This window comes from Sinocyclocheilus grahami, unplaced genomic scaffold, assembly GCF_001515645.1.
Source record: "Sinocyclocheilus grahami isolate Dianchi unplaced genomic scaffold, SAMN03320097.WGS_v1.1 scaffold690.1, whole genome shotgun sequence".
Lineage (NCBI taxonomy): Eukaryota > Metazoa > Chordata > Actinopteri > Cypriniformes > Cyprinidae > Sinocyclocheilus > Sinocyclocheilus grahami.
Genome location: NW_015505869.1, coordinates 316,636 through 333,932, shown reverse-complemented (window position 1 = coordinate 333,932; position 17,297 = coordinate 316,636). Strand labels below are relative to the sequence as shown.

The window sequence follows — 17,297 nt, the reverse complement described above, 5'->3', positions numbered from 1 at the left end:
TTTTGCATATTTACTGCTTTGAGTGAGTAGACTGCATTTTTAATCTGATGTGAATGACAACAAGGAAATGAAGGATTTAGGTAGGATTTAGGTCTGTTTAATAGGCTGTACAGTTTTAAGGTCACATCTAAAGTGTGCTCATGCATATTGTTTTTGGTCTACTGGAATTTTTTGGAAAGTATTTTGATAGATTTGTTGGCTGAACACCCAGAAGCACAACAGTACAACCAATCGAAAGGGCTGTACTTCCAATCCTTGTAGCCTTATAGCCATGTCAGACTGTTTACTCCAAATTAGTGGTTTTGTGTATTCCGTTACCAATGGTGATTTGTTTATTTGTTGAATGTTTACATGTACAAGTACTGTTAACCACTTAGTATTGCTTCCCTTTCTGTAGACACAAAACGCAAGCGATTTGAGAGTGCATCATTAGATAACTTCAGAATTATTCAATATTTAGCCCTAGTCCAATCTAGTCTAATATTTTAGTAATTTGGACAAATATTTGGACAAACACCGAAATGTATGAACATACTGTAATGACAGCAACAAAAATGTGAAATTATTTACAAATATATTAGGGCTGTCAAGCGATTAAAATTTTTAATCTAATTAATCACATCCTTTTTCTGTGATTAATCGCGATTAATCACACACTTCATGAAATTAAGCATAGACCATTTATCTTGTTTATTTTGTCATAATTTGCTATATCCAGCAAAGTAAACCAAAAGATTGAAGGGTGATTCTCAAAAATCTATATTTTCTGCAAGCTTTTTTCAAGATAAATGTAGATGTCTTTCCAAAAAAGGACACTTAGAAACTCCAAAAGGACACCAAAGAACCAAATGATATAAGGAGCCCATATAAGCACATATGAAAGAAAAAAAAATCTGAATATTATAGTATGTGTACAGTGCAACAGCAAATAGCTTTTTTTACATTTTAGAGAAGCCAAGTTGCTATACCGAACAGGACCACATGGAGATGCCAAACAAAAAAAACTAAACCAACCGCCTGCTGACTGAATTTATCTACTACAGTACACGGATCCATTCAGTATAACTAAACATATATCTACTACAGTACACGGATCCATTCAGTATAACTAAACATATATCTACTACAGTACACGGATCCATTCAGTATAACTAAACATATATATACTACAGTACACGGATCCATTCAGTATAACTAAATGTATATCTACTACAGTACACGGATCCATTCAGTATAACTAAACATATATCTACTACAGTACACGGATCCATTCAGTATAACTAAACATATATCTACTACAGTACACGGATCCATTCAGTATAACTAAACACAGCAACATAAACATGACAAATCAAAACATTATCGTGAATGTGTGTGGAAACTACATGAATGTAGGGAAATGACTGTGCCTGTGCATAAATACAATGTGCAACCAGTAATGCGTGTGCACTTATACACGCATTATTATAACGGACTCACGCGTGCTTACTGTACGACTCCTGTAAGCCACCGCAATCATCTTTACCTTGATTGCAGTCTTCATCCATCAAAACTTTACTAGCGAGACTGGTTATCCGGTCGAGAAAACGTAATTTGCGTCTCATCTGGCTATACAGCGGTGGGATGTGTTGACAATCTGTTCAGTCTGTACTTCACACAAGCGTGTGACGTGTGAGGGCTCGCGCTCTTCAGAGACAATCACAGAATATGACAGAGCTCGTGTTTTAAAGCCAAACACACTGGAATGAATAATTCACTGAAAAAGCACCGCGTGTCTCTGTTCTCTCTGCAATCTCTGATGTAATCAGCCTGGTTTCCTTTATATTAGCGCTGTTTTGGATGGATTGTTTGAATGCATTCGCTTACTGGATCATTGGACTGAAAACTTTTGGGTCATTAGACTGAAAACTTTCCGAATTATCTAATCGCAAGCAGAGAAGCAAAATTGGGTTAAAGGGTTAGTATAGAAATTGTGCTTCAGTAATTTTGCGTTAATTGCGTTAAATTATTTTAACACGTTAAGGATTGTAAAATGAATCGCATGCGTTAACGCGTTAACGATGACAGCCCAAATATACAGTATATATATATATATTCGAGCTGGGTGATATGTCCAAAAGAAATATCACAATATTTTTTTTTCATATCAGTTTATATCGATAATTATCACGATAAATGTCAAATCTTTATTTCTTTCAAGTTTAAAGCTAGATTTTTTTCTCCAAAGTGAAAGTTGTAGAAACCAGACCATTAATTTGGGCTCATTATAATGATTTAACAAAATAAATATCTAAATAGAAAAATGTATTTCTTAGTTTCTGCATGTTCTAATGAGTGATATTGTTTCAAATAAAGAAACAATTTAGGGTTGCCTAACAAAATAAATATCTAAATAGTAAAATGTATTTCTTAGTTTCTGCATGTTCTAATGAGTGATATTGTTTCAAATAAAGAAACAATTTAGGGTTGCCTGATAATATTAATAATAATAATATCACTTTTTTGTCTCTTAGAAATGCACATTTAATAGTAGCTTGAGTTAGGATGCGGAGGTAAATATTTGTTCATTATCAAAATCAGTAACATCTGTAAAAATTGTAGCAATCTCTGTTTTATATGGTTACATTTATTCGGACCAAGTTTTTTTATTCGGACCCCACATACGCACGACCGGAAGAAGCGGAAGCAGTCGACTGTGGCATAATAAAAGCTCAGCTGCTTTTCCCCACATACGCACGACCGGAACGAGCGGAAGCAGTCGACTGTGGCATAATAAAAGCTCAGCTGCTTTTCCCCACATACGCACGACCGGAACGAGCGGAAGCAGTCGACTGTGGCATAATAAAAGCTCAGCTGCTTTTCCCCACATACGCACGACCGGAACGAGCGGAAGCAGTCGACTGTGGCATAATAAAAGCTCAGCTGCTTTTCCCCACATACGCACGACCGGAAGCAGCGGAAGCGGTCGACTGTGGCATAATAAAAGCACAGTAGTCTAAAAACACTGTGTAAATGGCTGAATTCAAGCGCTTCACACTGGATCTCACAGTGCTGCTTAGCGCTCACGGGACCTAGTAAACACATTTGCTCTAGTGAGCTCGCGCCACGTGGCAGTTTGAACTTTGATCTGAGTGGATAAACGGTCCGTGTGGCGCTGTTTTGTACCGCTTTTGGCATATAAACATTATATCGAACATTTATCAAACTCCTCATATCTTTTTATCAAGGAAAATTATATTGCGATAATTATTGTTATTGAATTATCTCACAGCCCTAATATATATATATATATATTAGTGCTGTCAAATGATTAATCGTTATTAATCACATTTAAAAATAAAAGTTTTTGTTTACATAATGTATGTGTGTGTACTGTATATATGTATTATGTATATATAAGTACACACACATGCATGTATATATATTTAAGAACAATTGTATGTTTATATATAAAATATATTTATATATAAAATAAAATAATATAAATATATAAATGTATATACATGTAAATATTTTCAAAATATATACTGTATGTGTGTGTATTTATATATACATAATAAATAAACACAGTACACAAACATATATTATGCAAATAAAAAGATTAATCGTTTGACAGCACTAATATATATATATATATATATATATATATATATATATATATATATATATTTTTATTTTTTTTTATTCTTTGTATTGTATTTATATTATAAATATATTTGAATTGCTTTGTTTGTTATGCGTTAAATAATGTGATTGGCATATGCCGTTATATAATATTTACATTTGAATTGTCTGTGCAAACACACATTATGCAATGGCATCAAAATGTATTTAAAATGTATTTGGACACTTAAGCAAGTAAACAAACCAAACAAAGAAATTAATTTGCATTAAATAACAAAAATATCAAAATAAGTGGCATTCTTTTAAGGAAATATAGCGCTGTTACGGGGCTGACGAGACGTGAGACGTGCGGATCCATATGCAAAGCTTTATTGAGCAGAGAGGTCAGAAACACAGGCAGGGTCAAACAGTGGCAACCAGGTATATGGCGGGCAAGACACAAGAATAGTCCTAGGGCTAGCATAGGTCGATGAATGGCAAACAGAATCAGAAGGGGCAAGACTAAGGGAGAAATCCAGGAAACCAGGCGAAGATCAGAAACTGAGAAAACGGCTAAGGCTAAGGCTGGGAAACTAATGAGGGCTCTGTAGTGTAGCTATCTAAAGATATGCGCTAAACAATACTCGGCCGAGGGAAGGGATCAGAGTGAGTGTTAAATAGTGAGGGAGTGATATGAAACAGCTGGGTGCAATCAGTGTTGTGCAATTAGTGAACCAGCTGTGTGCAATCAGTGCTGTGAATGATGGGATATGTAGTCCGGGGATGTTTTAGAATATGAAAACATTAAATATTTTGTTCAGAACAAAGACAGAATGTATTTGACACTTTCTGGGTGTCAAACGTTGTGGAAAATGTTTATAGTTAACTTGACTTCATACCTGCACAAAAAAAAATTACCCTGACACCAATCATTTATTAAGCCTTAGTTAGTTTAAAAAAAAAACGTTTGCCTCATTTGTTTACAGATGCCACTTTGATTTATGTATCGCTATGTGTGTCTAATTCAATGATTTTTAGATATTTTAAGTGTGACTTTAGTGTCCAAATATTTCCGGGCCCTCTGTACATCATCAATTTATGTAAAATACATGAAAATACTCATGAGATCACATTGCCTCAGCATCCAAAATTTCACAGTCAGTAGGTTTTCTTAATAGCAGGTTATATTGATCTTGATGTGAGACTTATTTAGGCGTTGAATATCTACAGATTTGACTATATTTGTTGTGCTACAATTGATTTGTTATGAAAGTACTGTGCGTTAGGTAGATATGATCAACTCCATTATGATCTCAGTTCAGCTTCAGATCTGTTTTGCCCAAATTTTTGAGATTCAAAGCTCACTGAAAGGCCATTTTGAGCCAGAAGCAAAAATAGTTTTGTGTTGGAAAGAGGATGTTTTCTTTTCCACGGCTACAGAGAAAGAGAGAAAGGAGTGAGAGAATGGAGGGATGAGATTGGAATGTCTTTACAACTGGCAGAAAAACTCCTCCGAAGTTTGACATGGCTTCAGATCAGAATAGCTTCATTGCCACTGCTGCAGCTCTAGGCTTGTGTTTGTTGGCCTTGCCATCACATTGTTTCATGACAGCGATCAGATGTAAAATAAATAGTGCCAAAAGCTATTTCCTGGATTCTAGTTGGAGATATTTTTAGTATGACCAAAAAAGGCAAAGAGCAAAGAACCTTAGCAGCTGATCTCTCCTAGTACATCCAGAGAAAAACATCTCTCCCCATCTCTCTCATCATTCTGCCCTCCCTTCTTCAAGTTTTCTAAACGTGAGAGTGCATGTTGTCTCAGATACTCTATGAGTAGATCTGCTGGTCAATGTTAACATGTGTGTGTTTGTGTGACTTGAAACCTGAAGGTATATCAAATGCGAACTAATTAAGGATGAAGTACCGCCAGTTGGTCAATATCATGATTACAGCAATTCATATAAATCCCCATATCTGACTTGTGATGCAGCCTGGAATTAATATGACACATGTTTGCTCATTTATACCAGAGAACTTGATTTGTTGGATGGTTCACAATCACTTCTCTGGACTGAGGTTGTATATTGAGCTTATTTTCTTTGTTAACTGTGATTTGATAATCTGAACTGTGTTTATTTCTTCTGTTATTCATTTCAGATGAGGCCAAAATAAAGAAACCCCCACCCAAAACGCTTCCTAAACAAGGTAGGGTCAAATCAATCACCATCTGCATGGTTTAAAGATAAATTCTGGGTTAAATAACTGTCTGTGTGTATTTCTGTCACATGCTGTTGATTGCAACAGAAAATAATTTAGTCCTTTTTGTTGTAAAAAAGGTACTTTATTTGAAGGTGTCCTTGTCACACGTTACATGTACTTACTATTATAATAACAATAAATGATGCATACTTACATGCAAGTAACCCTAATCCTAACACTAACCATATAGTAAGTACATCTAGTTAATTAATATTACTCAGTACTTAAATGTATAATTACACTGTAACAAGGACACCTTAAAATTAAGTGGAACCTAAAAAAATACCTACCAATGAGGTAAGAAAAATAATCTTAATTACAAAGAGGAAACAAGATTTATTTATGGTTTTTGCCCAATAGGCAGATTTGTTTTCTTTTTTTTAAAGCAAAAATCAACAATTTTGTTAGGTTTTTAGAAAACAAGACTCAATATCTTAAGTCATTTTGCTTCTCAAATAACATATTCAAGATTCAAGAATGCCGAGGTATTTATACTAAAACAACAAGACAAAAATGAAAAAGTATGAACATCATTTTTGCAGTGTATACCAAGTTACTGAGTTACTGACAGAGATCGATTAGAATTGCAATGTATGAGCAGAAGTTCCTCCATCAAAATGATGATTTAGATCGTGCATCTAAAAAGCATGTTTATGGCAAATTACAGATGTTTTTGAAACGTTTGATCCTGGAACAGTTTTAGCATTTAAGTCTTTTTAGCATTTAGTTTCCCAAAAGTCATTTAAAATTTCAAGCTCATGTGATTTGATGTGTTTCAGGAGGAGCACAGGTGATCTTCTCATAGCAGCGCATACTTTAAATCTCACTTTTATATTTTCTACACCGTCTGCTGTGCAGTTGTTCAATGCATTTCTAACTGCTGTGCAAGCAAACGGATCAGAGCCCAAGCTGTCTGTATAACTGGGCTGTGTGTGTCAGGTGCTCCTCCTCAGATCCAGCAGTTCCCTGATGATATGAAGATCCTGGCGGGTCAGGAGGTCAGTCTGCTGTGTCAGTTCACTGGAGCTCAGCCCATCAGCTGCACCTGGCTCAAGTTCCGCAAACCAGTAAGAGTCCTTTCACCTTTTAACATGTGCAGAAACCCTGACCGAGAGAGAAGCACTGCTGAATGCTCAGAATTAAACACGCAGATGCACATTCATTCACTCACCAGTCTCCTTTAAATGCTTCCAACATGCTGCTATTTCAAATCGACTTTGGACTGGGATGTCCAAAAATGCTGTCTAGGTAGGCAGCTCACAGCTTTTCAGAAACAGCCATCATCTTTAATGAGCAAACACTGCAAGCTGGCAAATCACTCTGTACACATGGCTCAGACACAACATGTTAGTTGTAAACATCTTTATTACTCTCATTTTTGTTTTCCAGTTAGTTGACTTTCTAATTGAAACTGAACATGCAACTCTCAGGTTGTGTTCAAATCTCTATACCACTTGTGGTGTTTTCGGTCCAAATGCACAAAATATAGCTTAGAAATCTCTTGTTATGCAATATTATGACCTAATATTGGTATTAATGTTTTTGTCAGCTTGTCTTCTTTCAATTAGGACTGGTTTTGTGTTTATTTTTGGAACTGATTCATCGTAGGCCTCATTAATCTGATCTTCCATCAGTTTTTGAGTGAAAAAATTATTTGTGTTATTTGTGGATAATTTTGTCAATATTAAAATATGAAAAAAATTGGCGGTGTTTATCACACTAGCATGCGCTAATGTTTAACCAAGAAATTTGTTTTGAAAAGCTTTTATTGTACAACATTTCAAAACAATTGCAAAAAAAATCACACTTGTGGTGTTTTCGGTCAAAAGTGACCGGCCTACAAAAAATAGCTTATGAATCTCTTGTTATGCAATATTATGACCTAATATTGGTATCAATCTTTTTTGTCAGCTTGTCTTCTTTCAATTAGGACTGGTTTTGTGTTTATGTTTGGAACTGATTTATCGTAGGCCTCATTAATCTGATCTTACATCAGTTTTTGAGTGAAAAAAGCATTATTTGTGAATAATTTTGTCAATATGAAAAAAAATTGTGGTGTTTATCACACTAGCATGCTCTAATGTTTAACCAAGAAATTTAGGTAACACTTTAGAATAGGGAACACTTATTCACTATTAACTACAACTTTTCCCTCAATAAACTCCTAATTTGCTGCTTATTAATAGTTAGTAAGGTAGTTGTTAAGTTTAGGTATTAGGTAGGACTACGGATGTAGAATAAGGTCATGTAGAATAAGGCTTTAATATGTGCTTAATTAGTACTAATAAATGGCTAATATTCTAGTAATATGCTTGCTAATAAGCAACTAGTTAAGAGACCCTAAAATAAAGTGTTACCGAAATTTGTTTTGAAAAGCTTTTATTTTGTACAAAATAAAAAAATAAAATAAAAAAAAATCACACTTGTGGTGTTTTCAGTCAAAAATGACCGGCCTACAAAAAATAGCTTATGAATCTCTTGTTATGCAATATTATCACCTAATATTGATATCAATCTTATTATCAGCTTTCTACTAGGACTGGTTTTGTGTTTATTTTTGGAACTGATTCATTGTAGGCCTCATTAATCTGATCTTACATCAGTTTTTGAGTGAAAAAAGCGTTATTTGTGTATAATTTTGTCAATATTAAATACAATCTGCATTGTTTATCACACTAGCATGCTCTAATGTTTAAAGTAGCTTATGTCTGCAACTGGCACCAGTGTTTGTGTTGTTTATGCACACCTCTGCTCCTTCAGATTCAGGAAGGTCAGGGCATCTCGGTAGTGAGCACAGACAGCAGCAGTCAGCTGACCATCACAGAAGGACAGCAGGAGCACTGTGGCTGCTACACCATCGAGCTCAAGAACAGCTGCGGCGTGAGACAGGCCGCCCTCAACCTCACTATAGTCGGTAAGTGTGGACGCTAGTGGGCGTAGAATTAGGGTGGATGCTATAGTGACAAGTCCCTACCAATATCCAGTGACTACCAAACTGTCCTTAGCAATAATTTTGATCAAACAAATAAATATGTTTTTTTGTCATTTCGGACGCATCTGAAACCATACCATTGATATTACCAAATAAGTTAAAGTAAATACATTAGAAAACTGCATGCTTTCAAGCACGCAGATTTAATACATGGGCAGAGTAAGAATATAAGGCAGTCGCAGCGTTCAGAAAAACAGTTAACATAAAAGCTCACTTAAGGAATTAACAAAGTTGCATCGATTAAATATGGTGTTTGACAAAACAGAGCAAACGGAAAGAGAAAGCACGATCTATTAGCTCTCTAGGCTATATAAAGCATATGAACAGAAAGACAAACGTTGTGCTAAAAGATGCACAATGCACAATCTTCCAGCCTAGGATAAAGGCATTATGTACATTAACTATAATTTGCGGCAAGTATAATGTGATTTTCAGTGTTGTGGAAAGTTACTTTTAAAAGTAATGCATTACAGTAACGAGTTACTCCCTAAAAAAAGTAACTAATTGCATTACTTAGTTACTTTTTATGGAAAGTACTGTGTTGTGTTACTTTTGGGTTACTTTTTCTCATCTGGACTGGGCTTGCTTGTATGTTTTTTTTTATATAAAAAGTTAATTTTTGGCATATGTCAAAGCCCTTTCACACCAAAAGTGAAATAAATAAGCCTCAGGCTGAAGGAATTGTTAATTCAATTGTTAACATATTTAATTATTGCAGGTTTGCGTCATATTCTGAGTTCGCATTTCATTTTTAGGACTATTAAATCTGTCTTTGTGAAAGTGAGATGAGTAATTGCATGTTCATATTTAAAGCTACAGTAACCATCGTGTGGTTTGTTAGGAAAGGACAATATTTGGCCGAGATACAACTATTTGAAAATCTGGAATCTGAGGGTGCAAAAAAAATCTAAATATTGAGAAAATCACCTTTAAAGTTGTCCAAATTAAGTTCTTAGCAATGCATATTACTAATCAAAAATTAAGTTTTGATATATTTACAGTAGGAAATTTACAAAATATCTGATTATTTTTACTTAATATCCTAATGATTTTTGGCATAAAAGAAAAATCTATAATTTTGACCCATACAATGTATTGTTGGCTATTGCTACAAATATACCCCAGTGACTTAAAACTGGTTTTGTGCTCCAGGGTCACATTTGACCTTAAGCCTCAGTCTTGGTTTTACGTGCATCTTTAAAGACAAAATTGACAATCTACTTATAGAAAGTCGACTGTTTCCTCTGTTACATCCATACAATGCTGGGCTGAAATGCTGCACATGTAGGTGATCTGACTACTTTAGTACATTTTAGGACACAATGTCTCACAATCCAGCCTCTGTCTTGGTCTTCCCAGATAAGCCCGACCCTCCTGCTCGTGTCCCGGCATCCTCAGACATCCGTAAGTCCAGCCTCACACTGTCCTGGTACGGGCCGACAGACGACGGCGGCAGCGCCGTCCAGTCCTACAACCTGGAGACGTGGAGCTCTGTGGACATGAAGTGGACAGATCTGGCGTCCTGTAACAGCACCTCCTATAACGTGCAGAACCTGCTTCCAGACAGGCAGTACAAGTTTCGAGTGAGAGCGGTGAATATTTATGGTGTGGGAGAGCCCAGCGCTGAGTCTGCACCCGTGCAGGTGGGGCTGGAGGCCGAGGAGGGGGAGCGCCACCTAGAGGATATCAAGAATATTACAGGAGCCACAAAGAATGGATTACAATCTTTTGGTTACTGCATTTGGTTATTTCAGTTAAAATAAAAATAGACAAATAAATAAAATAAAGTAAAATCTAAAATTGATATAAAAAAAATAAAATGTGCTGTAATAACAGTCTGTTGCTTTTACAGAAAATAAAGATGAAGCTGAGCCTTCAGATGATGGTATGTGTCATGTTTGTGAAATGTAATCTTTGAAATCGTAAGTGTCAAGTTTCTGTGCTCTTTTTTTTCTGTTTCCCTCTTTCATTTAGAGGAGATGGTGAGGTTGTACATATAACCAAACGTGTCAAATAGAACATATGTACTGTATGTGAAAAAGAGGGGGGGGGGCTACAGAAAAGCATTGCACTGTAAATCTTTAACAATTGCATAGTTCATATTATTTTCAAGTGTTTACTTTTAGTTTCCAAATACATGTCTTCAATTGTTCAAACTTATGCATTTTTCAAATCATCTGACCTTATGAATATAAGCGCATTTAATAATTAAATCAAAAACTAAAAATGAACTACCTTAGCTTTTTTGTAAATAATTATCCCAGAATAATAATAATTTTATGGGTATCTTTACAAAAAACACTGCCGTCATGTTGATGTGTATTTCTCTCATGCTAGTAATCAGAGTCAGAGAGGTCATAAAACGTGTGCTGTTAGAATATGATATTTCATTCTGAATTACTACAGGAAGGTTTTTCAGAACCCTTGAGGAAAATAAGAGTTAAATATTGCAATTTGACAGATTATAGACAATCCAGAATGACTGGGATTCATTCCCTCTCTTTTCAGAATCAGAGAAGGGACCGGATTACAGAAATGTGACGATCGGGACAGACGTGAAGGTGAAGGACCTGTATGATGTGGAAGACAGACTGGGCACGTGAGTATGATAAATTAGCATCTGTTATTTGATATTACCTTACACCATAAAGGAAACAGTAATAACATTCTGCTGGCGTCCTTCTACTTTGCGGTTGTCCTATAATCTGTCTAAAACAAATGCAAAAACAGATGTAAATTTCCTGTAAGAAAACAGGATCTGGACATTTTCATTTTTTCAGTCTTATTTCTTTTTCTTTCTTTTTTTAGAGGGAAATTCGGGACTGTTTTCAAACTGATAGAAAAGTCCACATCCCCCTGCTCTGCACACGCTCTGCATCTCTCTCAGTCAGCTCAGCTCCAACAATGAACTGTTCCAATTATACACTTATTTTCACATAGCTATGAGAAGCATTAAACATGGACGTGCGTGCAGTTGCCGAACTGTATTAAAGCTTTAATCAGGATAAAACTGTATATTAAAAGCTAACATAAGCAGTAGCTGATGCCGTTGTTTGCAATACAACCAGAGCACATGCCGCTGAGGTGAGGGGTGGGTCGTTTAGACGCACACTAGAGGCGGTTTAGCCAATCACAACACACTGGACTAGCTAACCAATCAGAGCCCATCGCCTATTTCTGAGGGAGGGGCTTCATAAAAGAAGGAAATGATCAGCCTGTTTCTCAGAGAAGGGAGAGAGCGGTCTGGAATAAAGGTAAATTATGTGAAAAATAATGCGTTTTTTAAAAAACGAAGCATTAACACATGTTAGACTGCACCCCATAAACACAATCAAGCCTAGAAAAAAACCCAGTGAACCACCCCTTTAATTGATTTCTTTGAAATATATTTAAAGTGTATTGTCAAATGTACTGACAAGCATTTAAGGTAAACTAAAATATAAATTAATGTCATTTCTATACAAACCTGAAGTTGCAATTTAGTACATTTTAATTGAATTAACATTAAATATAATATCCTATAACACACTATAGTTGATATTATAATTGAGCACTTTACATGTGCTTTAGTATGTTAGTCAACACATCAAAATAAGTGTACTTGCTTAAGGCACAACAACTGATTATTAAAACAATGATTTAAAATGTACTTTAAAAGTAAAACGTAAATTTGGCTTTATTACAAAATGCATGTTTAAAAAAGTGTACTTAAATGGGTTAAGAAACATAGTCGTGACGTTTTCATTATTATAATGTTTTTTGCAAGTACAGTTTTATTTAAAAAGACAAGTGCACATGCGGTACAGTTAAGATCACTTCTTTTCCACAAGGGTGATCATCCCACACCATTTCACGACATTGTTTGGGAAGAATGTTGAAGTTGAATGAGAAGAAAGTGTGAGCTTTCGCTTAGCTTTCCTTTCCTGAAATGGAAATCACCTCTGCAAGGCGTTTGCCATTTTTCTTTAAGAAAATAGAGTAATACAACAGCCCCTCATGAGTGCTATTTTGTTATCTTTTTTTAGTCTTTTTTTATCAGCTATCAGAAAGATGTGGCTGTAGATCTATTGTGTTTGTCTGTGCTTTCTGTCAGTTATCCAGTGTTATCCAGAATAATGATGTCTTCCTGGTGTGACTATTCATTTACTTTCATTAGTGTAACCCAATGAAGTCAGTGAAAGTAGTAAATCCAACAATGTCTACTGCATCATATTTGATATGCAAATATATAAGATCTTAAAATTATCTACAAGAAAAAAAAGTACTTTTTTAACAAGTAAACAGCCTTTTAGTAGCCTATAATTGTACAAAAGTCCCCCTTCAGGTTGTCTTTTTGTTGTGAAATCACATTCGAATATTTCCTTTTTCTTTTTTTTAGCAAATTTGATATATAATAAGTGTCAAATATACTACTATATGAGGCATACGCCTAATGGTTTGTATAGTTCTTCTTTCATTGTTTCTTGTTCTCTTTAGCGTCAGTGGTTTGTCTCCCTTCATGGGGGACAATGACAACGAGACGCTGTCTAACGTGACCTCAGCGACGTGGGACTTTGAGGACGAGGCGTTTGATGAGATCTCAGACGAGGCCAAAGACTTTATCAGTAACCTGCTGAAGAAAGACATGAAGTGAGTGCCTTCAGAAATCACTTGAAAAAAAGAACTGTTGCCTTGTCCTTGAGTCATGTTGAATGTCTGATTTAGCTGATTTCCTCCGTCTTGCGTCACGCATCGGTTCTCCCTGAGGTGCAGCAGTAGGGTTCGGTTCTCTGTCAGAGATCATGCATTTTCTTTTTTACGGTTTCATCAGTTTATTTTTCTCAGAGTGTTATTAACGTGACGCACAGTTACAGTGTGCTCTTGTCTGCAGAGCTCGCCTGAGCTGCGATCAGTGTTTCCAGCACCCCTGGCTCAAACAGGACACCACCAATATGGAGACCAAGAAGCTTTCCAAAGAGAGGATGAAGAAATACATTCTGAGAAGAAAGTGGCAGGTCAGGAGCTAAATGATAATCATCTGACATAAAATGTTGGTTTTTCTCCTTGCGTTATTGATAGTCTGATTGAAATGAGCTTCTTGCGGTGTGTTCTGTTACTGATGTGTTAGTGAATAAAGTCATAAATGCTTTGCTCACTCTTCTCCAGAAAACAGGGCACGCGGTACGAGCTATCGGTCGACTGTCTAACATGGCATTGTTGGCAGGCGTTCATGCCAAAAAGAGCTCCCCCAATGAAGGTGCACGTTTCTGTCCTCACCAACCCTTGCATAAAAGACTAATACTGACTCAGCTAGTGAACTGTCAGCAGTTGAAGAAGTGTGCGTACTGAAAATATGTGCACTTGTGTACTGCACATGTCAATCTTAAGATAATGTCACATTTTCTGTACTATAATATTAATGAAATTGAAGACCACTTAAGCGTAGAGCATACTTTCATGACTGTTTTTTTAATATACTTAATATTGCTTTTAAAAAGTGCACTTTTAGTCAAATTACAAACAATTCAAATTCAATTCACAAGACATTTTTAGATTTTAGTACATTTTAAATCATATTTTAATAATGTTATGTCATGCTTTAAAGAAGTATACTACTTATACTATCTATTGCACATGTAAAGTAAGTACTTAGATTGCTAATGTAATTATAATTTTAACTGTAGTGTTATTCAGAATTTTAAAATATATTTGAAATGTATTTCATCATTTTACAGTTTGTTTACTCATTACAGTTTATTCATTATAAATGTGTAATTACGAATATATTTGAATACATGACATACAAGTTTTTAATAGAAATTACATTAAATTATATGTTAGTGTACCTTACATGCTTATCAGTACGTTCAGCAAGGCACTTTAACCATATTTATGACCCTGTACCACAAAACCAGTCTTAAGTGTCAATTTTTCGAAATTGAGATTTATACAGCATCTGAAAGCTGAATAAATAGCTTTCCATTGATGTATGGTTTGTTAGGACAATATTTGGCCAAGATACAACTATTTGAAAATATGGAATCTGAGGGTAAAAAAAAAATCGAAATATTGAGAAAATCATCTTTAAAGTTGTCCAAATGAAGTTCTTAGCAATGCATATTACTAATCACAAATTAAGTTTTGATATATTTACGGTAGGAGATTTACAAAATATCTTCATGGAACATGATCTTTACTTAATATCCTAATGATTTTTGGCATAAAATAAAATCTATAATTTTGACCCATACAATGTATTGGACATTAAGACTTAAGACTGGTTTTGTGCCCCAGGGTCACAATTATGAGATTAGTAAGTACTCTAATTGCATTTAATATTCACAATTAATTTTAAACAACATGCAATGAAGTGTCTGAAAACGTTACATTCAATTCACACTTACTGTAAGATTTATTATTTTCTATTATTTTATGTTTAAGTATGCTGAAATATACCTCTCTTTCACAAGGAGATTAGATTATTAACCTGGTTAGTATTGTTAAAACTGCAGCCCACTTTAGAGAGTTATCATACTATATGTCTTGTATTAAAAGTGGTGTTCTGCACTCTTCCCTAGGTTTAAAACGAGTTGTGAAAATTAAATTTAAAGTCTTTAACATGAGTATTTATATCCAAAACCTTGTCTGTCGCAACAGAGGATAAACAGTTTGCTGCTGAATTGGAGGAGAAAACTCGAATGAAACCCACGTTCAGTAATGTTATTAAAGATGTTGAGGTGGTGGAAGGCAGTGCTGCTCGGTTCGACTGCAGAATCGAAGGTAAAATAATACGACTATGTACTGCTTAAACATTCTATTGATAAAGTCTGGTGCACTGATTAAATGTGAATAAAAGGGGTGAAATAAAGTTTTAAATGTTGACTTTCCAGCATGCTTAATACTTTGTACCAAATGTGTGGAACAGCCCACAACCATTTTCCAGTTCTATAAATATTATGAATAGCATTTGCTTTTGAAAACTAAATGTGAAAAAAAAACACTTTCTACTATCCTTTTGTACATTTGCATTATATTTAGTGCCGCTAGACACGCATAGACACGCTTCATCTTTAAGTGCACTACACTGTTAGACATTTCAAAGGGTTTTTACAGTAACTTACTGGCAACACTGTTGCCAGTAAGTTACTGTAATTAAGATTTACAGTAGCAAACTGTATTTGGTTTACAGTTGCAAAATGTATTTGGTTTAGTTGCAAACTGTACTGTTTTACAGTAAATTACTGTAAAAATTTCAATTCATCAGTATACTACTGTAATAGTACTATTAAAAGGTTTATGCTGGTAAGATGTTTTAATGTTTTTAATAGGAAGTCTCTTATGCAGTAAAAACAGTAATATTATGAAATTATATTACACTTTAAAATAACTGTTTTCTATTTGAATATATTTAAACATGTTGTTTATTCCTGTGATGCGAATCTGTAACGGGGCTAACGAGACGTGAGACGTGTGGATCCATCTGCAAGCTTTTAATAGAGAGAGACGTGGTAAACAGGCAGGGTCAAACAATGGCAAACAGGTATATGGCGGGCAAAACACAAGAATAGTCCTAGGGCTAGCGTAGGTCACCGATCGGCAGACAGAATCACAGGGGCGAGACGAGAGGGAAAAAAAACAGGAAAACAGGCAAGGCAAAACAAGGAAACCACAGAGACTCGGAAAGGGGTACAGGCTAAACAATACTCAGCAGAGAAAGGTGGTTAGAGTGGGTGTTATATAGTGAATGAGGTAATTAGAAACAGCTGTGTGCAATGAGTGCAATCAGGGCAGTGTGCAAATTGTGCAAAGAATGATGGGAAATGTAGTCCGGGGTGCTATGCAACAGTTTGTGTAGTGCGAGAGTCAATGTAATGGAAAGTGTGACCTCTGGTGGTGAATAAACGGAAGTCCATGAACCGAATTCGTGACAGAAGCTGTATTGTCAGCATTATTACTCAGTGTCACGTGATCCTTCAGAAACCATTCTTGCTGCTCAAGAAACATTTCTGATTATTACTATCAATGTTGGAAACAGTTGTGTTGCTTATTATCTTTGTGGAAACCATCATGCAAAAGAACAGCATTCATTTGAAATAGAAGTGTTTTATGTTTTCGTTTTGATGTGTCTTTGCTAAATAAAATGTCAAATCTGTTGGCAATCATGCATTTATTTTAAGTTATTTATATATTTTAATATGCATATTTTGTAACTGTTTACTCTCAGGTTATCCTGACCCTGAGGTGGTGTGGTATAAGGACGACCAGCCGATTAAAGAGACGCGCCATTTTCAGATCGATTATGACGAAGATGGAAATTGCAGTCTTGTTATTTCTGAGGTCAGCGGTGATGATGACGCAAAGTACACCTGCAAGGCCATGAACAGCGTCGGGGAGGCCAGCTGCACCGCCGAACTCATCGTGGAGGTGATGGGACGAGAGGAGGAGGAGGAGGAGGAGGAGGAGG

The 17,297-nt window shown here is 35.5% G+C and overlaps 1 protein-coding gene across 1 annotated transcript in view; it reads left to right on the top strand.

The window, feature by feature from the left end:
* The window catches only part of LOC107559533 (myosin light chain kinase, smooth muscle-like), a 97,001-nt gene that overhangs the window by 78,407 nt on the left and 1,297 nt on the right, over positions 1-17,297 (top strand). Inside the window, exons 17-29 of the mRNA XM_016243391.1 lie at positions 5,761-5,808; positions 6,802-6,929; positions 8,623-8,776; positions 10,214-10,519; positions 10,707-10,739; positions 11,363-11,453; positions 11,663-11,723; positions 12,894-12,906; positions 13,300-13,483; positions 13,725-13,848; positions 14,000-14,090; positions 15,491-15,613; positions 17,058-17,269. Of these exons, the coding sequence (XP_016098877.1) occupies positions 5,761-5,808; positions 6,802-6,929; positions 8,623-8,776; positions 10,214-10,519; positions 10,707-10,739; positions 11,363-11,453; positions 11,663-11,723; positions 12,894-12,906; positions 13,300-13,483; positions 13,725-13,848; positions 14,000-14,090; positions 15,491-15,613; positions 17,058-17,269 (1,568 nt within the window). The remainder of the gene's footprint in view (positions 1-5,760; positions 5,809-6,801; positions 6,930-8,622; positions 8,777-10,213; positions 10,520-10,706; positions 10,740-11,362; positions 11,454-11,662; positions 11,724-12,893; positions 12,907-13,299; positions 13,484-13,724; positions 13,849-13,999; positions 14,091-15,490; positions 15,614-17,057; positions 17,270-17,297) is intronic.